Genomic DNA, 26,435 nt, shown 5'->3' with positions numbered 1-26,435 from the left:
AGTACCAAAGCATTTAAATGGCATTCTTCTTCTTAGTTCATAAATACCTGCCAATAGTCCCTGAAGGCGGGTGTTAACCAAATGCGATGTGCTGTTATGTCCAAGATGGACCAACCCAAAAGTTTTAAAATATTTTCTTCCTCACTTTCCATCACAGATGAGGTAATATAATGACTTTCAGCTCATTTCATATATGATATTATACATATTTAAATGCCATTCTCCCAATCATCCCACCCTCTCCCTCTCCCACAGGATCCAAAAGACTGTTCTGTACATCAGTGTCTCTTTTGCTGTCTCGTATACAGGGTTATTGTTACCATCTTTCTAAATTCCATATATATGTGTTAGTATACTGTATTGGTGTTTTTCTTTCTGGCTTACTTCACTCTGTATAATAGGCTCCAGTTTCATCCACCTCATTAGAACTGATTCAAATGAATTCTTTTTAATGGCTGAGTAATACTCCATTGTGTATATGTATGTCTCCTGTGTTTGAAAAAGAACTCAGGAGAGCTTCTGTGATTAGTACACTATACTTGGTACTAAAATGCCTGCTATCCCCTCCCTGTTATGCAGATGCAATGACTAGAAGATCCTGTTCCTGCTCTGATGAGGAACTTGTGCAGATGCTCACAAGATGGGTGACAGATATTTGTGAGATCAGGGTGGGGCGCTGGGAACAAGAAGGCTGCTATACTCAGAATGCCAGGAGGGTGGGGTGGGGAATCCCTGTCACATACTAGCTCCTGTCACTGAACTCATGACAAGACACAGGCACTTCTCTAAGGGAAAACTCATCAAGTCATGATCAGGAGAAGGTGGGAAAGGGGAGTCAGATCAGGGAGCTGGGGGCCATGCCATGTGTCAGCTGCCCTGCTCACTCATGTTCTGAAAGATTCAGTGATACTATTCAGTTTTCTTTTAATTGTGGTAAAATACACCTAATGTGAAATTTACCATTTCTGTCATCTTAAGCATAGAGCTCAGTGGTATTAAGTATATTCACATTGTTGTGCAGCCATCACCACCATCCATCTCCACAAATCTTTCATCACCCCAACACTAAGGACGTCTTACATTCGGGCAGATTCCACCAAAGACTAATGACCACTGCTTAGTGGATGTGGAATCCCAGCTCCTCATATCCAGAGCTCAGAGTTCCTCACGCGTCTCCCTCTCAAACACTGGACTCTGCTGAAGTCTCTACTTTGCTATTCTGGACTTTCTGTAAATCAATCATGTCCCCTCAGATTCACCTGCTGACACCTTAGTTATTAGTACCTTAGAATTTGGTGACAAGGTCCTTTAAGAAGTAATGATCACCCTTAGTTATACTGGACCTAATCTAATCTGACTGGTGTGCTTAGATGAAGAGAAGACTAAGACGTAAGGACAGAAACACAGGCATGTAAATCAACGAAGTTAGAACACACCCTCCCACCATGCACAAAATAAACTAAAAATGACTTAAAATCTTAATCATAAGATGTGACACCATAAAACTCCTAGTAGAGATTATAGGCAAAACATTCTCTGACATAAATTATACCAATGTTTTCTTAGGTCAGTCTCCTAAGGCAATAGAAATATAAACAAAAATATACAAATGGGGGCTTCCCTGGTGGCTTGGTGGTAAAGAATTCACCTGCCAGTGCAGGAGACACAGGATCCCTCCCTGGTCCAGGAAGATCCCACATGTACAAAGCACCTCAGTCCATGCAGCACAACTACTGAGCCTTTGCTCTGGAGCCCAGGAACCACAACTACTATTCCTACATGCCACAGAGCCCGCTCTCTGCAATGAGAGAAGCCACCACCATGAGAAGCCCATGCATCACAGCTAGAGAGTAGCCCCTGTTCATCCCAACTAGAGAAAAACACCCACAGCAACAAAGACCCAGGACAGTCATAAATAAATAATTTTAAAATAAAAAAATAAGAAATGAACAAATAGGACCTAATGAAACTTACAAGCTTTTGCATAGCAAAGGAAACCATAAATAAAATGAAAACAAAACCTACAGAATGGAAGAAAATACTACAAATAATGTGACCAACAAGGGCTTAATTTCCAAAATATACAAACAGCTCATACAACTCAACAACAATAACACAAATAATCCAATCAAAAAATGGGCAGAAGAACTAAATAGACATTTCTCCAAAGGGCACGAACAGATGGGCAACAGACACATGAAAAGAAGCACACCATTGTGAATTATTAGAGAAATGCAAATCAAAACTACAATGATGTATCTGCTCACACCAGTTGAAACGGCCATCATTAAAATAACAATGGCTGAGAGGGTGTGGAGTAAAGAAAACTCTCCTATACTGCTGGGATATAAATTGCTGCAGGCACTATGGAAAACAGTATGGAGGTTCCTCAGAAAACTGAAAATAGAATTACCTTATAATCCAGTAATTCCACTCCTTGGCATATATCTGGATGAAATTATAAATCACAGGTACCCCTATATTCATAGCAACACTATTCATAATAGCCAAAACATGGAAACAACCTAAATACACATTCACAAATAAACGGATGTGGTATATATAAACAATGCAATAGTACTCAGCCAAAAAACAAAGGAAAAAATAATGCCATTTGCAAAAACATGGATAGACCTGGAGAATATCATACTAAATAAAGTAACTCAGAAAGAGAAAGACAAATATCATGTATCGCTTATATGTGGAATCCAAAATATGGCAAAAAATGAACTTATCTATGAAATAGAAACAGACTCACAAAAATTGTGAACAGACTTGGGGTTGCATGGGTGGATGGGGTGTGGGAGAAGGATGGACTGAGAATTTAGGGTTAGCAGACACAAATTATTATGTATAGAATGAATAAACAACAAGATCCTACAGTATAACACAACAAACTATATTCAATATTCTGAGAGAAACCATAATGGAAAAGAATATTAAAAAGAATGTATTTATGTATGTATATGGGCTTCCCCAGTGGCTCACTGGGTAAAGAAGCTGCCTGCAATGCAGGAGATGCAGGTTCAATCCCTGTGTCGGGAAGACACCCTGGAGAAGAGCATGGCAACCCACTCCAGTGTTCTTGCCTGGAGAATCCTATGGACAGAGGAGCCTGGCGGGCTACAGTCCATAGGGTCACAAAGAGTTGGATACAACTGAAGCAACTGAGCACACACACACATGTATGTATATAACTCAGTAACTCTGCCATACAAAAAATTTAAGACAATATTGTAAATCAATTATATTTCAATTAAAACTTAAAAAAAAAAAAAAAAAAAAAAAGGACAGAGACACAGGAGTGCACGTGGACAGAGGGAAGACCATATGAGGACATCGTGGGGTGGATGCCACCAGTAGACAAGGAGAGCAGTCTCAGCAGAAGTCAAACCTGCCCACACCCTTAACTTTCAGCCCTGAGAACTGTGAGAAAATTAATTTCTATTCTTTAAGTACCCACAACTATGACAACTTGTATAGACTGAATGTTTTGTCCTCAAAATACACACATTGAAACCTAATCCCCACCGTCAAGGTACTGGAATATAGCTGTTTGGAGGTGACCAGGTCATGAGGATGGAGCCTGCATTAAAGGGATTAGTGGGTGTCCTTATAAAAGGGACCCACACGGCTCCCTCATCCCTGCCATGACAGGAGGACACAGGAATTGGACCCTCACCAGACACCAAATCATTTGGCACCCTGATCTTAGACTTTCCCAGCCTCTAGAAACGAGAGAGATAAACTTCACTTATAATGTGCCTTCAACACATGATGGAGGAAAAGAGCTGACAGCCAATTACTGGGTTACCAAGTCCTACTCTCTGATTTAAAAATGTTACATCAGCCTTCTTATCCCTGGGGTGTGGATCCATCAACTGCAAGTTGCAGGGGGAAATCTGCCATCTATCCCTCACTCCCTAAAGCACAGACCCCACTGTCCTCCACACACTGGAAGCACCTTCTGTATGTTCCTGTCCTGACCTCATCATGAGGCAAAATTTCTCTAGGATGGATCTTCTGTGGAGGGAAGGGAGGGGAAGGAGGGACACCAAGGCTGAGTAAGCTGAGTCTCCTGAAGCACAAAGGCTTTCCTGAGCTCTCTTCCCTGATCTCTCTCTACAGGTACCTGGAAGGCAGAGATCATAGAAAATAGAAGCAAACTTACTGTTCAAACAAGTGCCTGCTGACTCCTGCATCCACTGCGCTGAGCGGATCGTCCAGGAGGTAAATGTCTGCGTCCTGATACATGGCTCTAGAAAACGTAGAGAGATGTCAGGAGAGGATACTTCACACTGCCTGCGTCTCTTCTCTGAATCATAGCAGCATCCACCAACTCCATGTTCATTTCCAAGAGCCCAGAGAAAGGAGCAAGACCCTGCTTCACACAGGCCCACCCAGTGAGCAGGGTCTGTGTGCTCACGTCCACTAGGAGCCATGGAGGAGGCAGGACAAGATGGCAACTGAAACCCCATTTACCTGGCGAGGCTGACCCTGGCTTTCTGTCCTGAACTCAGTGGGGTTCCTCCATCTCCTATCACAGTTAGATCTTCCTTCAAATTCTGCAAATCCTGTATGGAGATGAAAAATGGAAAAGAGAAAAATATTTAAAATGTGTTCTCCTCCTGCCATTTAACCTTTTAGTATGTTTTTTCATACAAGTGTTTAATCAAAAGCAACGGGCTTATTTCACAGTGACATAACCATAACCTGGAAAATTAAAAAACAAAAACAAAAAACCTCTCAGGGCTTTTCGCTGGTTTTTATTCTGCATTTTTTCAAAGCATTTATGCATTTGACCATTTTACAAATATTTACTGAGGACTGATAATACTCCAGGCATTCTTTTGGGCACAATGAATTCAGCCATGAGGAAACAAAGCCCCTAGAGCTTCTCTCCATGGTGGGAGATGGACAATATGGAAAATTAACCTCAGTGAAAGTACTGAGGACAAGAAGGAAAAGGAAGCTGCTCAGGGGGATGGAGACTAAAGGGGGGAAGTGAGTCCACACTGGGCAGGGAGGGCTCTTCTCAGAGGGTGTGTGAGCAGATCTGGCAGGCAGGGGCAGCTCAGGCAGACCTGGAGAGGCTGCTCCTCACAGAGGGAGGGGCAAGTGCAGGGGCCACGGGGAGATGCCCAAGGGGTTCAGGACAAGCAAGGAGGTCATGAAAGTGGGAGCAGAGTAGGAATGAGGGGAGTGAGGGCAGAGATGGAGCAGGAGGAGCCTGGGGTCACTCCCAGTAACAGGGGGAGGGGAAGAAGGGAGGACTGACATGGTCTGAGGTTTTTTAAAGAATCACTTCTATGCTTTGTGGAAAATAGGAAGTAATGGGGGGGGAGGGTGAGGGCAGATACAAGTGAGGAGGCTACTAGAATAATCTAGGGAGCAGTGAAAATGGAGAGACGGGGTTACACTCCAGACGCACTTGGAAGACGGAGTCTGTAAGACCTGCTGACGGGATGGGTGTGGCCTGTAAGAGAAGAGGAGACTGTGGTGTTGGGCTGAGGAAAGGGAAGGATAGGGTCTCGATGTTGGAGAAGATGGTGGAGGCAGGTTTAGAAGACTTCTCTTGTGGACAAGCTGAGATGACCTCTCAGTGATATCACTGTGCAGCTGGACATGCAGGTGTGAAGGTCTGTGCTAGAGACACAGGTGTGAGGGCTGGTGGCCCAGGAGGTGAAGGCTCAGGATTTATTTCAAGTTATCAGTTTTGCTGCTCTTGGTCTCTGATTCCCACTTTCAGAGAAGGGATAACACCTGACCAATGTCTTCACAGTGATACATAAGGCAAATGACACAGTGAAAGACAAGGTCTGTACAAGAAATAGGGACAGAAAGAGCAGGCTGGGCAGGAAAACCAAAAGGAAAGAGACAATGTGCTCAATGGGCACCAGCAGATCAGCTGAACTAAGTAGTTGCTTGTCTGTAGAACCAGGAAAGATTCAAAGTTAAAAAGGATATGATGTTTTGACTTCAGGATCTGGGAATCTACCATAAGTTATATTTGAATATTGTTTAAGAAGTAAATAGACAAATCATTCTCTTTTCCCTTGAGTATCTGAGGAAATTAAAAAAAAAAAAAAAAAAGACAAGAATATCCCCAAATGACAAGATAACAATCAGGTTAAAGTTACACAATTATTATATTAGAAATCTTTGAATTATCTATTAAACCCCTCAGGCATCAGTCTAAGATACACAGCACTACTTTCTGCAGATGACGCCCTCACTGTCTGTCTCTACTTGAGCAAATCTGGGGAGAAAGCAGGTGGCACACTGGTGTCTCCATGATAAACAAGTCCTTTAATCTCCCTAAGTCTTGAGTTCCTCTTCTACAGAATGTGCTGCAGAAATAAGAGTCACTAAACTCAAGGATCGGAGAAGGCAATGGCACCCCACTCCAGTACTCTTGCCTGGAAAATCCCATGGATGGAGGAGACTGGTGGGCTGCAGTCCATGGGGTCTCTAAGAGTCAGACATGACTAAGCGCCTTCACTTGCACTTTTCACTCTCATGCATTGGAGAAGGAAATGGCAACCCACTCCAGTATTTTTGCCTGGAGAATCCCAGGGACGGGGGAGCCTGGTGGGCTGCCATCTCTGGGGTTGCACAGAGTTGGACATGACTGAAGCGACTTAGCAGCAGCAGCAGCAAACTCAAGGATAATGTGAGACTCTATGTATGAACACCCTCCATAAATGGAAAAAGGACAGGAATTGATTGTAACTTGCTACTGTGGTTGATGCCTATTTTCTCATCAAACCAACATGGGACCCCGTGGATCATAACATGCAAAGAAATGACCATAAGGAGAAGAAAGAAAGCGTGTCCATCATAACCCACACTGATAGCCACAAAGACACACAGACAAACACAGGTTCCCTGCTCACTCAAAGCTAAAGTGGGGTACATAAAATGAAAGGCAGCAATTGCACTGTCATGAAAATTCATCATTATTTCACTTTCTTTCTTTGACAAGTTCAGAAGTTATTACTATCCCTTGCTTTGGTTTTCATGAACAATGAGCCATTTTAAGATAGGTTCCCAGCTCTACACACACACACACGGGCGCACAGAGTTGTTGGCCTCTGTTTCACTGTTGAAGTCCTTGCAAACTGTTCTACTTAGCTTTTATGCTTTAATTCTACGTTATTTCATTTTGTTTCTCAAAATAGTAACATGTCATGGCACAGAAATCTTAACCCTGTTCTAGAAAAGACACTGAAATCCACTCATTCACTCAGCACAGTTAGGGCACAAGAAACAGGCTCTCCAAATCTGGTAGCAGGACTGAGAGTGTGTTGTTGACTCTGGCAATTATTTATGGACCAGCCCCAAATGGGAAAAATGTTTCTAAGGATTTGATGTAAAATCCAAGTCAGTCTAATTTCCCAGCCACCATTTTCTGATTAGGTTAAAGGGAAAAGCCTGACTTGAGCATATATGACAATTCCTCCCACTGACAGGAAGGTGTTTTTACTCACATTATTTTCCTTTAAGTTAAATTTCACCAATTTTCACTGAACAGCAGACACACACACTAGAGGCAAACTAGGAAATGGCAATGCAGGTTTGATGCCATCCATCCAGAAGTACGTCAAAGGCCCTTCAGGGATGGAGGAGACTTACAGTAGAGACACCACCATTTAGTGCTGAAATGGTTAATGTGGGCCAGGCATGAGGCCCTGGCAGAGGAGTCAAGTAGTGGGAAGAACACACCTTCCTTCACAGCTTTTCTTCCACTTGGAATCGCCCCTCCTCTCACAGCCTGTCAATATCCCACCCATCTTTCCAGGCTCAGCCCAAACACACTCTTTCATGAAACCATCCTGGACTCATCGCTTCCTGCTGGGCTCCTAAGGCTCTGTTTACAACTCTCATCTCTCATGAAGGACCCGTCTTATTCTGCTCCATCATTTGTACACGTGCACACAGTTTCTCTCAGTTCCTGGGGGGTAAGATCTGTGCACTAAGCACTGTGCTGGACCCTGACACTGATTATTTCTAATCCTCACAATAAGCTCACAGGAAACACTGGCCCGATTTAACAGATGAGGAAACTGAGACTAAGTGAGGTCACATCACTGGTCTGAGGGTAGTTAGCTGTTAAACAGAAGAGCTGGAATCTGAACCAGCTCATGTCAGTTCAGAGTCTTCTGCTCTTTCATATCAGGCTGCCCAGGTGGTGACTGAAGAGCATATTTGAAATGAAGGTAACACTAAACTAATTCAAGTCTTGAAGGCCTCTATACCTAGACACAGAAGGATCAACACACTTATTATCCTATGATTGTCAAGGCAATCTGAAAAGAAGATGTCCAAGTTGGCAGGAATGTGTTTTTTTACACATTACAAACTTAGAAACATGAAATTACAAACTTATAGGCATCCAAGAGGGGTTTTTAAGGTAAATAATTTATGTGGGAAAATATCAAATTAGAATTTATCAACATGATACCTTTAACTATGTAATGCCTAAAAGTTTTTAAAAGCCTTAAAAGCTTTTTATAAAAACTTGTTTTGAAAAAGTTTTAAAAACTGGTTAAAGATAATATACAGACAAATGTTATATACTATATTGCCTATGGTAACAGAATATGTTTATTGTGGATTTATGTGGCATCTGGTCCCATCACTTCATGGCAAATAGATGGGGAAAAGGTGGAAAGAGATGGGAAAAAGGTGAAAACAGTGACAGATTTTAATTTCTTATGCTCAAAAATCACTGCAGACAGTGACTGCAGCCATGAAATTAAAAGCCCCTTGTTTTTTGGAAGAAAAGCTATGATAAACCTAGACAGCGTATTAAAAAGCAGAGACATCACTTTAACAAAGGTCCTTATAGTAAAATCTATTATTTTTCCAGTAGTCATGTACGGATATGAGAGTGACCAAGGCTGAGTGTCAAATAAATGATATTTTTAAATTGTGGTGCTAGAGAAGACTCCTGAGAGTCCCTTGGACTGCAAGGAGATCAAACCAGTCAATCCTAAAGGAAATCAATCCTAAATATTCATTGGAAGGATGGTGGCTAAAGCTGAAATTCCAATAATTTGGCCACCTGATACGAAGTGCCAACCCATTAGAAAAGACCCTGACACTGGGAAAGACTGAGGGCAAGAGGAGAAGGGGACGACAGAGGATGAGATGATTGGATGGCATCACCGACTCAATGGACATGGGTTTGTGTAAACTCCAAGTGATAGTGAAGGACAGGGAAGCCTGGCATGCTGCAGTCTGTGGAGATGAAAAGAGTCGGACAGGACTTAGTGACTGAACAACAATAATGAAATGTTTACAGATGAACTAATCTGTGGTCTAGGATCTGCTTTAGAGTCCCAGGGGATGGGGTGGGGTGTTGGGTGGAGGGGTGGCACCGGGCAGGGATAAAGACTCAGCAAGACTGGCCACCAGCTGACCCCTGCTGACCCTGGGGGTGGGAACATGAGGGTTCATTACATGGTGCTCTCTATTCTTACAAATTTTTGTTAATTGTCCATTGAAAAAGTAATCTAAAAGTAAATGAAACTTTACCAAATGAAACAAAAGCATTCTGTGACCATATCATTATCACATCAGAATTAAAACAGCAATGTATATGACTACATACTTACCCAGAAGTCCAGCTTAAAGCAACAAATAAAAGTCCTTTCAAATTAAAAAAATATAAAAAGAACTTTCAACAAATCTTAGATTTAAACCAATATTATTATTATTATTTGAAACACCAGTACATGCAACTCAAGAACCATTACTCACCTTTTCCAAAGCACAAGCCTTTATTACTTTTTCATATCGTTCCTTTTCATATTTCTTCCCAAATAAAATGTTACTCCTCACAGTTCCTGGAAACACCCAGGGCTGCTGAGAAACATACGCGATCCTCCCGAGCACGCTGACCTTCCCCTGTCTCGGGGGCAGCTCCCCCAGCAAAGCGCTTAACAGTGACGACTGCAACAGATGGCAACACACACACGTGAACAGGCAGCACTTAGTACGGAACATGCCCCACAGCACAGCGAACCCAACCCTGGTGCTTGACCAAGGATATCAGAACAGGATAAAGTACAGCTCTGGAAGATGCAAGAAAAAATGGAAAAGAGCACTATTGGTCAATATAAACTAAAGATTGATAAGGAATATTAACATGATAACAATCTACTCAGCCTGCTCCAGATTAAATGCTCTACTCAGCAAAGACTAAGAATGTCTAACATCCTTCACTAGCAGAGCAGACCAGCAGGATGTGTATTTTGTGTATCTGATGTTTAATGCAGTTGTTCCTGCATCTGGGTATCTTTTACTTGACAAATACTTGTTCTTAAAAAGCTATGTGGGGACTTCCCTGTTGGGTCAGTGGTTAAGAATCCACCTTCCAGGATGGGCAGAAGGGACAGTTTGGGAGTTCAGGATGGACAGGTAAGTACACACTGATGTATTTAAAATGGATCACCAGCAAAGACCTATTGCACAGCACATGGAACTCCATTCACTGTTACATGGTAGCCTGGAGGGAAAGGGAGTTTGGGGGAGAATGGTTGGCATATACCCTTCACTGTTCACCTTAAACTATCACAACACGGTTAACTGGCTACACCCCAGTACAAAAGAAAACGCTGAAAAAAACAATTATATCCAGATAATAAACACTAAAAAAAAGAAGAATCTACCTTCCAGTGCCAGAGGATCTGGTTAGATCCCTAGTCCCCTGGTCAGGGAACTAAGATCCTACATGCCCCAGGGCAACTCAGCCCACATGCCACAGTTAGAGATGCCATGCACTCTATGATGTCAATGCAACCAAGTAAATAAATAAATATATTTTAAAAAGCTTTTTTAAAGCTATGTGTGAAGAGTATATCCAAAGATTATTATTTAAAAGAACTCTGAGGTTGTTGTATTTGAAGAACAGAAGTCCATCATGCCCAGGGAACTCAAATCCTGGGCTCTGTGACAACCTAGTGGGGTAGGATGGGATGAAAGATGGGAAAGAGGTTCAAGAGAGAGAAAACATATGTATACCTATGGCTGATTCATGTTGATGTATGGCAGAAACCAATACAATATTGAGAGGGTAATAGGCAGTAAGGCCAGGGGTCTCCAAAGGGAGGAGACTGCAAGTGTCAGACATTTTTATCTCTCTTAAGTGGCAGGAGGAAACAAACTGGCAATATTTTTTTTTTCCTTCTCTATACAAATTTAAAGGGAGGTTTCTCTTAAAATACTGTGTTGCCATAATGACACCTGGTTTCACCTGAAGTTAACTATTCTCAAACCTTGAGATAACCAATGCATTTTTCTTATGGAAATGTTTGTCTTAAGCTATGCTAATGTGCTATGCATTTACCCCAAACTCTGTCTTCAAGTTGGTTCTGCCTCATGGCTCAGAACCTACTTGACAAACCAATATGTTATACTCAGATATTGTTGCCCTAATCTATGTACATGAAACTATTTGTATGGTAATCTGCCCTTCTACAAGATTCAAGTTAATTATTTTATGGCCCAGGATGAACCATTTGATGCCAAGATTATCCCAAAATGCATCTTATGGGTGAGGTGCCTGGTGCCATTCTGAGTTTTAAGACATTCCTTTCTTTCATTAACAGACTGCTAGTGACTATATAACATCCAGCTGAAGACTAGCAGGGGGGTACTCTTTCTGTCCCCTTCTGATGCCTATGTCAGAAGCTTTCTCTGTCTCCTTTATACTTTAATAAAACTTTATTATACACAAGCTCTGAGCGATCAAGCCTCATCTCTGGCCCCAGATTGAATTGTTCTCCTCTGGAGGCCAAGAATCCCAGCGTCTTTTCATTCAACAACAACCTTTCAATATTGTAAAGCAATTATCATCCAATTAGAAATAAATTTTTTAAAAAGTCCTTCATGGAGGAAATCATCACCCTCTCGTGTGCACATTCCACATTTAGGTTTCTATATTTCGTTGTACAAAACACAGGACACTAAGTGCACATGTACATGTCCTTCAAATCTCTTGTAACACAGAGAAATGACATTCCTATGTCCACACCATCAGAGCATTCACCACACTGGGCTGAAATAACCTGCCTGCATATCTGTCTCACCCCAGAACCTGGTTGCCTCTGGAGGGCAGAGGCGTAGGGGTCTTGCTCACATCTATACCTTTATCTCCAGCATGTGGCTGCACATTCACTACACACGCACTAACAGGATTAAGTCATCATGTGAGGAAATGCTCAGAGCTTCCTGGAAGAGCCTTATCAACCTCCAGACTTCCTGGAGGGGTCTCTGTGACAAAAAGAAGTCCCCACTGTCTGTCCATCCTGAACAGCTGCCACATAAATAATCTCCTTCTCTGAGACGTCCAAACTCCCTACAAGCAGTTCCTAAATATGCACCATGAAGCACCAAGAAGGAAAACACAGTGTGCATTTATCCAGGTTTATTCGCCACTAAATCTTGCAAAACGAATGTTCCATGGAACACACCTAGAGAAACGCTGTTCTAGGTACACTCAGCTCTCGGCTCCACTTTGAGGATTTAACAGGGGCTGTGGTGCTGCATCAGGCTGACAAAAGGCATCACAACTTACCTTTCCTGCTCCCACAGGTCCAACCACAGCTAACAGTTCACCAGCTCTGACAGTAAAGGAAAGGCCTTGTAGGGTTGGAGTCTCTGATGCCTGAAAATTAAAATTTATAGAAATGTACCCACATTACTTTAGAAAGTAGAGGAAATAACATAATAGTATAGTCATTGATACTAACTCATATTTTTCTCCTTCCTATTTTAAGATACTGTGTCCTGAAGGCCTTTTCATCCAATCCTGTCTCTTAGGGGGTTTGAAGTAGTTTTAGTTGCCTTTAGGAAGCCTCCTTCTTTTATCAGATTTACATAGACAGAGCTCTAGACACCAACAGAATTTAAGTAGGAGAGAAAACAAGACAACTGCCTGAAATGCAAACTGAATGATGCACACTAGTTTATTAAATAATGTACTCAATAGAATATTCAGTATGGGAAGTTTTTAATCATTTGTAAGTTTTCATCAGGACCCTTGGTTTATAACTGTCTCATTAATCTCCACAAGAGGACAGCATAAGTATCTAGCATGCCTGGTCCTTTATCAAATAAACTGAAAGTGAAAGTCGCTCAGTCCTGTCCAACTCTTTGCAACCCCATGGAATATACAGTCCATGGAATTCTCCAGGCCAGAACACTGGAGTGGGTAGCCTTTCCCTTCTCCAGGGGATCGTCCCAACCCAGGAATCGAATCCAGGTCTCCCATATTACAGACGGATTCTATACCAGCTGATCCACTAGGGAAGCCCAAGAATACTGGAGTCGGTAGTGTTAACTACAAAGCGGCACTTACCAAGGGCATGGCCAATGAGTGAACAACAAAGGCATTTGCCATCTGCCTCTATGGAGATTGAACGCCATGCTGCTATAGCTGCTGACTTTCATCAACCCCTGAGGGAGTTCATGGTGGAGTGAAGCACTCTACTGCAGGGAATCTGGTGGGACAGGCCTTTAGATAATTGGATGTTTTTAGGAACAGATTTTATGATCTCAATACTTGCATCTCCTCATATCCAGAGAAGCACTAAATCCCTGCATGGTGACATCAGAGCCTCATGACTAAGGAAAAACCCTTTTGTCAAATGAGTGCTTCATGGTATTGAACTCCCCCTTCACCAAAAACCCTTATATACTGACCTTCCCCACTGCCTCTTTGGAGCAGTCTCTCAGAACTATCTGAGATGCTGCCTCCCAAGCTGCAGTCCTCATTTTGCCTCTCCCTCCAAGGCTCTCTCACCCATGACCTAACCCAGACAGCCTTAATTACTAATGACCCCAGCAAGGGGCACAGTCCTTCTACAGGCAAGGCCTGGAGAACAGAAAAGGGTGTTCTGTACTATAATGCAATTTGCACAGAAGTCTGTGACCATGTTTTTAAGCTCTTGAAAGAACAAGACAGTTCATTCTAAAATGCTGCATAGCTGGCACAAAAGCAATTCAATGGACACCTGCACACACTGGGGGCAGGGTGGACACAGGGGACAGAGGGACAGATGCAGCATTGGGCGCCACAGGTCCACTTGAACACCTGCACGGAAGACGCGTTGTTGGGTTCCCCCACCTGCTGCTCTGGGCCGCGGGCTGCCTGGCCATGCTCTGTGTGATGACCAGCTCAGGGCACCAGCCTGGCCCTGATGTGACCACAATCCAGCTTTACTGAGCACCACCACGAGAGCCCCAGTGCTGCCACTCCTCAGGGGCACCTCTGCAGCACCAGAAATCTGGGAAACCATAAAAGCTATGTTTCCTGTTTTGATGCTAAAGTTGCTAATACTACTGCTTTTTGGACTTAACGAAAGGTAAAAGCTACCCCTCTAACTCTGACCTCACAACCTGTGCCAAAGTCTGCCTCTGAGGCAGCCAGGTTCTTTGGAGGAATTCTCCTTGTCTTGGGTGTGCAGGCTATAATTTTTTTTTTCTCCGTAAATTCTGCAAATCTAAAACACAAAACTACCACACTCTGTGGGCTTCCCTGGTGGCTCAGATGGTAAAGAATCTGCCTGCAATGTGCAAGACCCAGGTTTGATCCCTGGGTGGGGATGATCCTCTAGAGAAGGGAATGGATACCCATTCCAGTATTCTTGTTTGGAGAATTCCATGGACATGTAGCCTGGTGGGCTACAGTGCATGGGGTTGCACAGAGTTGGACATGACTGAGTGACTAACACTAACCCCATCCTCTGAAAATAGACCTTCGAAATTAACAAGCACTGAAGTGTAATTCACTGAAACCAAAACATTATTTTTCAATATGTCCCATATGGAAGATGCTATTCCACGATCTTTAATTTTTTAAAAGATGCATATAGGAGCATCACCTTTGAAAAAAAATCAGTTAAATCATTTTGCTCAAAGGGAATATTTAAAATGTTCTGCATGAATCCTTCTGGGCTATTTTCTATTACCTCAAACGGCTGCTACTGTGGGATTAGATTCTCTCTCCTTAACATGCCAAATGTAACTCTGTAAGTGATGGAAAACACTGTCCAGTGCAGACAACCTCATGATCCTTTTGCAGTTGCAGTGAAAGTTGCTCAGCAGTCCCCAGGTAAATGATAGCTCAGCAGGCTATCATTTCAAAAGTGGAATAAATTTAAAAATTTAGTATCCTTAGAGTAAAATTTTGTACTATAATTATAATAGTTATTTTTTCTACATGGAGAAAAAGATGCTATGTTCCAGATTTAAAGAAATGAATGGAAAGGATACAAAAATAGCAAACTATAACAGATTATTGTTCATACTTGTAAAGTACCTTGAATCATTTAGAAATTAAAAACAATGCCTTAAAGACTAGGGTTAATGTAAAATGTTGGTGATTTGCTATCTCACATTAAAGAAGGGAAAAGTTGGTCTGAGGATGTAACTGTGATGTGGGCCATAAAAAAATCTGCTTTAAAATACCATACTGTTAGTATTTAACTGAAAACTTACCTACTTTATTTCAAGTCTAAGTAACTTATAGGATTTATACAAAGTCAAAAACCTTCATCTATAGAACCATGCTGAATTTTTCTTATGACTGTTACAAAGTATAAAGTTGACTTAATTATATTTTCCGTTGTATTTCAAAAAAGTATCCTAACACTGTTCTACCTTAAAAAGATTTCCACCAAGCTATCTTAAAAAGTAACTTCTATGAGGTAAGAAAAAAGTTATTTTAGAATCATTTACTAACTCTTTAATGAGACAATCATTTTAAGTTTTAACACAGTAAATGGGAGCAGTGCAATTTCAGGAAAAATTTTTAGTTGATCAGATTACTGTAGATTTTTAATGATGATTGCCCTGGGTAAACAGATCATACATTTTCTTTCCTCTCTATCCTTTCTCCGTTTAAATCCCTGTGGTATAAGCATGCATACTTTCATTTCTTTAGTTTCTTTATGAAGCACTAGTTTTTTCAGCTTTAGAGAAATCCTTCTTCCCTGCCTTTGACACACAGGATTAGTTCAGGGGCTTTAGTGAGCTTTTGCTCACTAAGTCTCCAGGTAATTAAAGCTTTTTTGTTTTGGTTTCTTTAGCCTACAGTGGCTGAATTCAGCACTTGGTTTTCAATATTTTATAATAAGAAATGACAAGCTGTTTCTGACCATTTCTTAAGCCAAAATTCCTTACTTTTAGATAATTAAAGATTCACAAAATGAAGATTTATTATGTCTTCACTGCTTGCTGGTACAGCTATGGTTTCTTTTACTTGCAAGTTTATACATATCCCTAATGTTTTCAAGTGCCTTAATTGTTTAATATCTCTGGCATTAAAAGTTTCTGGGAAAAGGTACGCTTACCTCACATTTTTGTGTCTCCCTCAGAAGTAACAGTCTAGGTACCTCACAAAAAAATGTTATTATGGTGCCATGGCTGTTAGTTTTTAGTGAGTGCTATAAGAGATAACTGGAGAAGGCAATGGCACCCCACTCCAGTATTCTTGCCTGGAAAATCCCATGGATGGAGGAGCCTGGGGGGCTACAGTCCATGGGGTCACTAAGAGTCAGACATGACTGAAGTGACTTAGCAGCAGCAGCAGCAGCATAAGAGATAACATTCAGTTGAAAATATTTAGAAGATGGAGGAGGAGTAGGACGGGGAGAACACTTTCTCCCCAACAAATTCATCAAAAGAGCATTTAAACGTCGAGTAAATTCCACAAAATAACTTCTGAATGCTGGCAGAGGACATCAGGCACCCAGAAAAGCAACCCAACTCTTCGAAAGGAGGTAGGAAAAAATATTAAAGACAAAAAAAAGAGACAAAAGAGGGAGGGACAGAGTTCCGTCCCGGGAAGGGAATCTTAAAAAGAGAGAAGTTTCCAAACACCAGGAAACCTTCTCACTGCTGAATCTGTGCCGAGCTTTGGAAGCACAGAGGGCAACATAACAGGAAGAAAAAATAAATAAACAATGAAAACTCGCAGATTGTGAGCCCTACGGGAACTCCCCCAGCGGAGAAGCAGTGCAGACGCCTGCATCCGCCATTAGCAAGTGGGGGGCTGGGCAGGGAGGCGCGGCGCGGGCTGCATCGCTGAGAGTAAGAATCTGGCCTGAATACCCTGAGCGCTATCTGAGCGAAATATTTTGGGCTAGCAAACCAGACTGTGGGATATCTACCACGCGAAAAGCCAGCCCCAACCTAAGACCGCCAAGCCCGCGCACGGAACAAAGGACTGAACAGAGATAGCCGGCTGCAGACCTTCCCCCTCTGGTGACAGGCAGCCAGAGCCGGAAGAGGGCAATTGCAGCCCCAGAGAGACATTATCTATAAAACTCTAAGCAGGCTTCTTTGCTAACTAAAACTTCTTGGGGGTCTGGACGGTCAACATCTGCCTGAGAAGGTGCGCCGGTTTTACACCCAGATAACCGAGTGGTGGGGAGGCGATAAGTTGCAGCATTGGCGTTCGCCAAACACCTCATCACCTGAGCTGCTCGGACCTGGGAAGAGCACAAAACACAGGCCCAACTGAGTCTGCACCTCTGAGGACTACCCGAGTGCCTGAACCTGAGCGGCTTGGACCTGGGAGGTGCATGCAACCCATGGCCGGCCTCGGATTGTTCCCGGCGGAACAACCTAGAGCCCGAGCAGTGTGGGCAGGGAGGCTACACGCACCGTGAGCGGGGGCAGACCCAGGGTGGCTGAGGCACTGCGAGCCCATGCCAGTGTTATTTGTTTGCAGCATCCCTCCCTCCCTCCCCACAGCGCGACTGAACAAGTAAGCCTAAAAAAAAAAAAAAAAAAAAAAGTGTCCTCCACCGTCCCCTTTGTGTCAGGGTGGAAACCAGATACTGAAGAGACTAGCAAACAGAAGAAGATATAACAGAGGGAAACGCCTTGGAAGCTACAGGCAATAGATCAAAACCCTGTGGTTACTACGGACTACATAGGAAGGGGCCTATAGATCTTGAGAAATGGAAGTCTGACCAAGGAACTAGCCAAAAATGAACTGAACCCACAACACCCACAACAAAACCAAGAAAGTCCTAGATATATTTTTATTATTTTTACGATCATTCTTTTTTTAATTAAAAAAAAATTTTTAAGTCCTCTATTGTTCCTTTAATTTTCACTTTTATAACCTATTACTTTGCAAAAAAAAAAAGACCCTATTTTTTTCTTCTTCAGCAAACTTCATATATATATATTTTATAATTTTTTGACCTTGTTTTTTTTTCTTCTTCTTCTTTTCTTTAACATTGTATTTTTGAAATTCCAAACTCTACTCTAGATTTTTAATTTTCGCTTTTTGGTATTTGTTATCAATTTTGTACCTATAGTTTTTTTTTTTTTATATAATTTCTGTGACTTCTTTTTTTCTTCTTCTCTGTTTCTTTCTCTTCTTCTTTTATATAACATTGTATATCTGAATGATATCAATTTTGTACCTGTATTTTCTTTATAATTTTTGTGACATTGTTTGTTTTTGTTTGTTTGTTTTCTCTCTTTATGTTTTCTTCTTCTTCTTTTTTTTTTAACATTGTATTTTTGAAATTCCAAACTCTACTCTAGATTTTTAATTTTTGCTTTTTGGTATTGGTTATCAATTTTGTACCTGTACTTTATAATTTTTGCGACCTTGTTTGTTTTTGTTTGTTCGTTTTTTCTCTCTTTCTTTTCCTTCTTCTTTTCTTTAACATCGTATTTTTGAAATTCCAAACTCTACTCTAGATTTTTAATTTTTGCTTTTATGTATTGGTTACCAATTTTGTATCTTTAAGAACCCAATCTTCAGGACCCATTTTTCACTAGGGAGCGAGATTACTGGCTTGACTGCTCTCTCTCCCTTTGGACTCTCCTTTTTCTCCACCAGGTCGCCTGTGTCTCCTCCCTAACCCCTCTCTACTCTACCCAACTCTGTGAGTTTATGTGTGTTCCAGATGGTGGAGAACACTTAGGGAACTGATTACTGGCTGGATCTGTCTCCCTCCTTTTCATTCCCCCCTTTTATCCTTCTGGCCACCTCTGTCACCTTCCTCCTTCTTCTCTTCTCTGTATAACTCCGTGAACATCTCTGAGTGGTCCAGTTGTGGAGTGCACATAAGGAAGTGACTACTGGCTAGCCCACTCTCTCCATTATTGATTCACCTCATCTCATTTGGGTCACCTCTAACTCCCTCCTCCCTCTTCTCTTCTCCATGTAACCCTGTGAACCTCTCTGAGTGACCCTCACCATAGAGAAACTTTTCATCTTTAATGTAGATGTTTTATCAGTGGTGCTGTATAGAAGGAGAAGTTTTGAAACTACTGTAAAAATAAGACCGATAACCGGAAGCAGGAGACTTAAGTCCAAACCCTGACTCCAGGGAACTCCTGACTCCAAGGAACATTAATTGACAGGAGCTCATCAAATGCCTCCATACTGACACTGAAACCAAAAACCACACAAGGGCCAATAAGTTCCAGGGCAAGACATACCAAGCAAATTCTCCAGCAACAAAGGAACACAGCCCTAAGCTTCAAGACACAGGCTGCCCAAAGTCACCCCAAAACCAGAGACATCTCATAACTTATTACTGGACATTTCATTGCACTCCAGACAGAAGAAATACAGCTCCACCCACCAGAACACCGACACAAGCTTCCCTAACCAGGAAACCTTGACAAGCCCCCTGTACAAACCCACACACAGCGAGGAAACGCCACAATAAAGAGAACTCCACAAACTGCCAGAATACAGAAAGGACACCCCAAACACAGCAATTTAAACAAAATGAAGAGACAGAGGAATACTCAGCAGATAAAGGAACAGGATAAATGCCCACCAAACCAAACAAAAGAGGAAGAGATAGGGAATCTACCTGATAAAGAATTCCGAATAATGATAGTGAAATTGATTCAAAATCTTGAAACTAAAATGGAATCACAGATAAATAGCCTGGAGACAAGGATTGAGAAGGTGCAAGAAAGGTTTAACAAGGACCTAGAAGAAATAAAAAAGAGTCAATATATAATGAATAATGCAATAAATGAAATTTAAAACACTCTGGAGGCAACAAATAGTAGAATAACAGAGGCAGAAGATAGGATTAGTGAATTAGAAGATAGAATGGTAGAAATAAATGAATCAGAGAGGATAAAAGAAAAACGAATTAAAGGAAATGAGGACAATCTCAGAGACCTCCAGGACAATAATAAATGCTACAACATTCGAATCATAGGGGTCCCAGAAGAAGAAGACAAAAAGAAAGACCATGAGAAAATACTTGAGGAGATAATAGTTGAAAACTTCCCTAAAATGGGGAAGGAAATAATCACCCAAGTCCAAGAAACCCAGAGAGTCCCAAACAGGATAAACCCAAGGAGAAACACCCCAAGACACATATTAATCAAATTAACAAAGATCAAACACAAAGAACAAATATTAAAAGCAGCAAGGGAAAAACAACAAATAACACACAAGGGAATTCCCATAAGGATAACAGCTGATCTTTCAATAGAAACTCTTCAAGCCAGGAGGGAATGGCAAGACATACTTAAAATGATGAAAGAAAATAACCTACAGCCCAGATTATTGTACCCAGCAAGGATCTCATTCAAGTATGAAGGAGAAATCAAAAGCTTTTCAGACAAGCAAAAGCTGAGAGAATTCTGCACCACCAAACCAGCTCTCCAACAAATACTAAAGGATATTCTCTAGACAGGAAACACAAAAACAGTGTATAAACTCGAACCCAAAACAATAAAGTAAATGGCAATGGGATCATACTTATCAGTAATTACCTTAAACGTAAATGGGTTGAATGCCCCAACCAAAAGACAAAGACTGGCTGAATGGATACAAAAACAAGACCCCTACATATGTTGTCTACAAGAGACCCACCTCAAAACAGGGGACACATACAGACTGAAAGGGAAGGGCTGGAAAAAGAATTTCCATGCAAATAGGGACCAAAAGAAAGCAGGAGTAGCAATACTCATATCAGATAGAATAGACTTTACAACAAAGGCTGTGAAAAGAGACAAAGAAGGTCACAACATAATGATCAAAGGATCAATCCAAGAAGAAGATGTAACAATTATAAACATATATGCACCCAACATGGGAGCACCGCAGTACGTAAGACAAATGCCAACAAGTATGAAAGGAGAAATTAACAATAACACAATAATAATGGGAGACTTTAATACCCCACTTACACCTATGGATAGATCAACTAAACAGAAAATTAACAAGGAAACACAAACTTTAAACGATACAACAGACCAGTTAGACCTAATTGATATCTATAGGACATTTCATCCCAAAACAATGAATTTCACCTTTTTCTCAAGCGCTCATGGAACCTTCTCCAGGATAGATCACATCCTGGGCCATAAATCTAGCCTTGGTAAATTCAAAAAAATAGAAATCATTCCAAGCATTTTTTCTGACCACAATGCAGTAAGATTAGATCTCAATTACAGGAGAAAAACTATTAAAAATTCCAACATATGGAGGCTGAACAACACGCTGCTGAATAACCAACAAATCACAGAAGAAATCAAAAAAGAAATCAAAATTTGCATAGAAACGAATGAAAATGAAAACACAACAACCCAAAACCTGTGGGACACGGTAAAAGCAGTCCTAAGGGGAAAGTTCATAGCAATACAGGCACACCTCAAGAAACAAGAAAAAAGTCAAATAAATAACCTAACTCCACATGTAAAGCAACTAGAAAAGGAAGAAATGAAGAACCCCAGGGTTAGTAGAAGGAAAGAAATCTTAAAAATTAGAGAAGAAATAAATGCAAAAGAAACAAAAGAGACCATAGCAAAAATCAACAAAACCAAAAGCTGGTTCTTTGAAAGGATAAATAAAATTGACAAACCATTAGCCAGACTCATCAAGAAACAAAGGGAGAAAAATCAAATCAACAAAATTAGAAACGAAAATGGAGATATCACAACAGACAACACAGAAATACAAAGGATCATAAGAGACTACTATCAGCAATTATATGCCAATAAAATGGACAACGTGGAAGAAATGGACAAATTCTTAGAAAAGTACAACTTTCCAAAACTCGACCAGGAAGAAATAGAAAATCTTAACAGACCCATCACAAGCATGGAAATTGAAACTGTAATCAAAAATCTTCCAGCAAACAAAAGCCCCGGTCCAGACGGCTTCACAGCTGAATTCTACCAAAAATTTAGAGAAGAGCTGACACCTATACTGCTCAAACTCTTCCAAAAAATTGCAGAGGAAGGTAAACTTCCAAACTCATTCTATGAGGCCACCATCACCCTAATACCAAAACCTGACAAAGATGCCACAAAAAAAGAAAACTACAGGCCAATATCACTGATGAACATAGATGCAAAAATCCTTAACAAAATTCTAGCAATCAGAATCCAACAACACATTAAAAATATCATACACCATGATCAAGTGGGCTTTATCCCAGGGATGCAAGGATTCTTCAATATCCGCAAATCAATCAATGTAACACACCACATTAACAAATTGAAAAATAAAAACCATATGATTATCTCAATAGATGCAGAGAAAGCCTTTGACAAAATTCAACATTCATTTATGATAAAAACTCTCCAGAAAGCAGGAATAGAAGGAACATACCTCAACATAATAAAAGCTATATATGACAAATCCACAGCACACATTATCCTCAATGGTGAAAAGTTGAAAGCATTTCCTCTAAAGTCAGGAACAAGACAAGGGTGCCCACTTTCACCATTACTATTCAACATAATTTTGGAAGTTTTGGCCACAGCAATCAGAGCAGAAAAAGAAATAAAAGGAATCCAAATTGGAAAAGAAGTCAAACTCTCACTATTTGCAGATGACATGATCCTCTACATAGAAAACCCTAAAGACTCCACCAGAAAATTACTAAAAATAATCAATGACTATAGTAAAGTTGCAGGATATAAAATCAACACACAGAAATCCCTTGCATTCCTATACACTAATAATGAGAAAACAGAAAGAGAAATTAAGGAAACAATTCCATTCACCATTGCAATGGAAAGAATAAAATACTTAGGAACATATCTAACTAAAGAAACTAAAGACCTATATATAGAAAACTATAAAACACTGGTGAAAGAAATCAAAGAGGACACTAATAGATGGAGAAATATACCATGTTCATGGATTGGGAGAATCAATATAGTGAAAATGAGTATACTACCCAAAGCAATTTATAGATTCAATGCAATCCCTATCAAGCTACCAACAGTATTCTTCAAAGAGCTAGAACAAATAATTTCACAATTTGTATGGAAATACAAAAAACCTCGAATAGCCAAAGCGATCTTGAGAAAGAAGAATGGAACTGGAGGAATCAACCTACCTGACTTCAGGCTCTACTACAAAGCCACAGTTATCAAGACAGTATGGTACTGGCACAAAGACAGAAATATTGATCAATGGAATAAAATAGAAAGCCCAGAGATAAATCCACACACATATGGACACCTTATCTTTGACAAAGGAGGCAAGAATATACAATGGATTAAAGACAATCTCTTTAACAAGTGGTGCTAGGAAATCTGGTCAACCACTTGTAAAAGAATGAAACTAGACCACTTTCTAACACCATACACAAAAATAAACTCAAAATGGATTAAAGATCTAAATGTAAGACCAGAAACTATAAAACTCCTAGAGGAGAACATAGGCAACACACTCTCTGACATACATCACAGCAGGATCCTCTATGACCCACCTCCCAGAATATTGGAAATAAAAGCAAAAATAAACAAATGGGACCTAATTAAACTTAAAAGCTTCTGCACAACAAAGGAAACTATAAGCAAGGTGAAAAGACAGCCTTCAGAATGGGAGAAAACAATAGCAAATGAAGCAACTGACAAACAACTAATCTCAAAAATATACAAGCAACTCCTACAGCTCAAATCCAAAAAATAAACGACCCAATCAAAAAATGGGCCAAAGAACTAAATAGACATTTCTCCAAAGAAGACATACAGATGGCTAACAAACACATGAAAAGATGCTCAACATCACTTATTATCAGAGAAATGCAAATCAAAACCACTATGAGGTACCATTTCACACCAGTCAGAATGGCTGTGATCCAAAAGTCTACAAATAATAAATGCTGGAGAGGGTATGGAGAAAAGGGAACCCTCTTACACTGTTGGTGGGAATGCAAACTAGTACAGCCACTATGGAGAACAGTGTGGAGCTTCCTTAAAAAACTGGGAATAGAACTGCCTTATGATCCAGCAATCCCACTGCTGGGCATACACACGAAGGAAACCAGAACTGAAAGAGAAACGTGTACCCCAATGTTCATCGCAGCACTGTTTATAATAGCCAGGACATGGAAGCAACCTAGATGTCCATCAGCAGATGAATGGATAAGAAAGCAGTGGTACATATACACAATGGAGTATTACTCAGCCATTAAAAAGAATACATTTGAATCAGTTCTAATGAGTTGGATGAAACTGGAGCCTATTATACAGAGTGAAGTAAGCCAGAAGGAAAAACATAAATACAGTATACTAACGCATATATATGGAATTTAGAAAGATGGTAACAATAACGTGGTGTACGAGACAGCAAAAGAGACACTGATATATAGAACAGTCTTATGGACTCTGTGGGAGAGGGAGAGGGTGGGAAGATTTGGGAGAATGACATTGAAACATGTAAAATATCATGTAAGAAACGAGTTGCCAGTCCAGGTTCGATACACGATACTGGATGCTTGGGGCTAGTGCACTGGGACGACCCAGAGGGATGGTATAGGGAGGGAGGTGGGAGGAGGGTTCAGGATGGGGAACACATGTATACCTGTGGTGGATTCATTTTGATATTTTGCAAAACTAATACAATTATGTAAAGTTTAAAAATAAAATTAAAAAAAAAAGAAAGGGATAAAAAAATGAAAATAAAGCAAAAATTATTAAAAAAAAAAAAAAGAAAATATTTAGAATTTCCATTCTCCCAAAGTGGTAAAAATTAGCTACAATAGCATAATTATCATTTACCTAGATAGGAATACCTTTGCGTTGCTTTGCTAAGTCACTTCAGGTGTGTCCGACTGTGCAACCCTATAGGCTGTAGCCCACCAGGCTCCGTCTATGGGATTCTCCAGGCATGAATACTGAGGTGGCTGCCATTTCCTTCTCCAAGAAAACCTTGCCACACAATGTTAACACTGTAGCTATTTCTGTGAAAATGTAGCTTATGAAGCCTCTCATCTCTATAATTTTGAATTCTGCTCTAACAGAATCATAATATGGAATTAGATTTTACCAGAAAGGACTTACAACAGAACTCACAGCTTTTTCCCCTCTTCCTTTAGCAGTTTAGTATCTTGAGTTTTTAATAATTTGTTTTTTTTTTTTTTTACTATAGAAAAAGTAGATTTAGATTTTTCATCTGATTTATTCACACAGACTTTAGTACAACTGAAATTCCTTATTTTACCTTACATATATTTGTTGTACAAGCAGACATCGCTGTATACAGATATTTTTATTTCAGTTCATTAAAAACTGCAGGACCAATCTGTATCATATACCAAATTGATTTAAAATAAATCTACATGTTTACTTGGAACAAAAGAAATCTGCTAACGAGTCATACAAAGTAAGTGTTGGCAATCACATAGAGTGGCCTTTATAATGGAATTGTATCAAGTGCTTTCTACAAATGTTTCAAGAGCATTATGACAAGAAACACCAAGCAGAAGGTAAATCCACTGTATTAAGGTAGGAGAAGCTCTCAGGTTAGATCAGACACCTTGTGGGAGTTTCTGTGCCTGGAATGCGCAGGGACATGGTTTCATGTATGTGGGAACAAACCACTGGTTGTTGGTGGGAACAGCAGGTGCTGAGTCAGAAGCAGGTGAACATGATGCAGGTGGCACCACAGAGTCACAGGCACGAAATACAGGGTGAGTCTACAGTCAGAACACGTGCTCTGTGGTCCCCACTCTGACAGCAGCCAGGCTCCTACACTCAGCTCCGGAGAGTGGACCCTCTGGTGGAGGTGCCTCCTCCAAGAGTCCCTCCAGCCCTGGGTATGGGAGCAGCTTCCTGCCTTTGATAACCCCTGGGTTGTCTCACGCATCACTCTTTTTCCCTTTCTGCTTTTTCCTCCCTCTTTTATCATCTACATAACTAATTCCCTGCATTGAACTCCCTCTCTCGTGGTAGGGTTCTGTTTTCCTGACTAATCCACACTGATACAGGAGGGTGTGCACAGAAGATCAAGGAACCAGGGCCTGGGGGAATATTTCAGTTGGTAAAGGGGCTGCACTGTGTGTGTGATACTGACAATTTCTTGAGACCACACCCTGTTGTTTTTTCCTGTTTGCCTGAACCTAACAAATAAACCAAGTGTTGGAAATCACAGTTCTTCCTGTCTGCTTCCACACAGTATAATC

The 26,435-nt window shown here is 40.8% G+C and overlaps 1 protein-coding gene across 1 annotated transcript in view; it reads right to left on the bottom strand.

Moving 5' to 3' along the window:
• Positions 1-26,435, bottom strand: part of LOC139186120 (ATP-binding cassette sub-family C member 4-like) — a 156,997-nt gene that overhangs the window by 94,343 nt on the left and 36,219 nt on the right. Inside the window, exons 10-13 of the mRNA XM_070799901.1 lie at positions 12,584-12,673; positions 9,766-9,957; positions 4,483-4,574; positions 4,172-4,258 (exon numbers count right to left, since the gene is read on the bottom strand). Coding sequence (XP_070656002.1) covers positions 4,172-4,258; positions 4,483-4,574; positions 9,766-9,957; positions 12,584-12,673 — 461 coding nt within the window. The remainder of the gene's footprint in view (positions 1-4,171; positions 4,259-4,482; positions 4,575-9,765; positions 9,958-12,583; positions 12,674-26,435) is intronic.

The sequence above is a fragment of the Bos indicus genome, chromosome 12, assembly GCF_029378745.1.
Source record: "Bos indicus isolate NIAB-ARS_2022 breed Sahiwal x Tharparkar chromosome 12, NIAB-ARS_B.indTharparkar_mat_pri_1.0, whole genome shotgun sequence".
In the NCBI taxonomy this organism is placed as follows: Eukaryota; Metazoa; Chordata; class Mammalia; order Artiodactyla; family Bovidae; genus Bos; species Bos indicus.
This window is presented reverse-complemented; position numbering and strand designations above follow the sequence as displayed.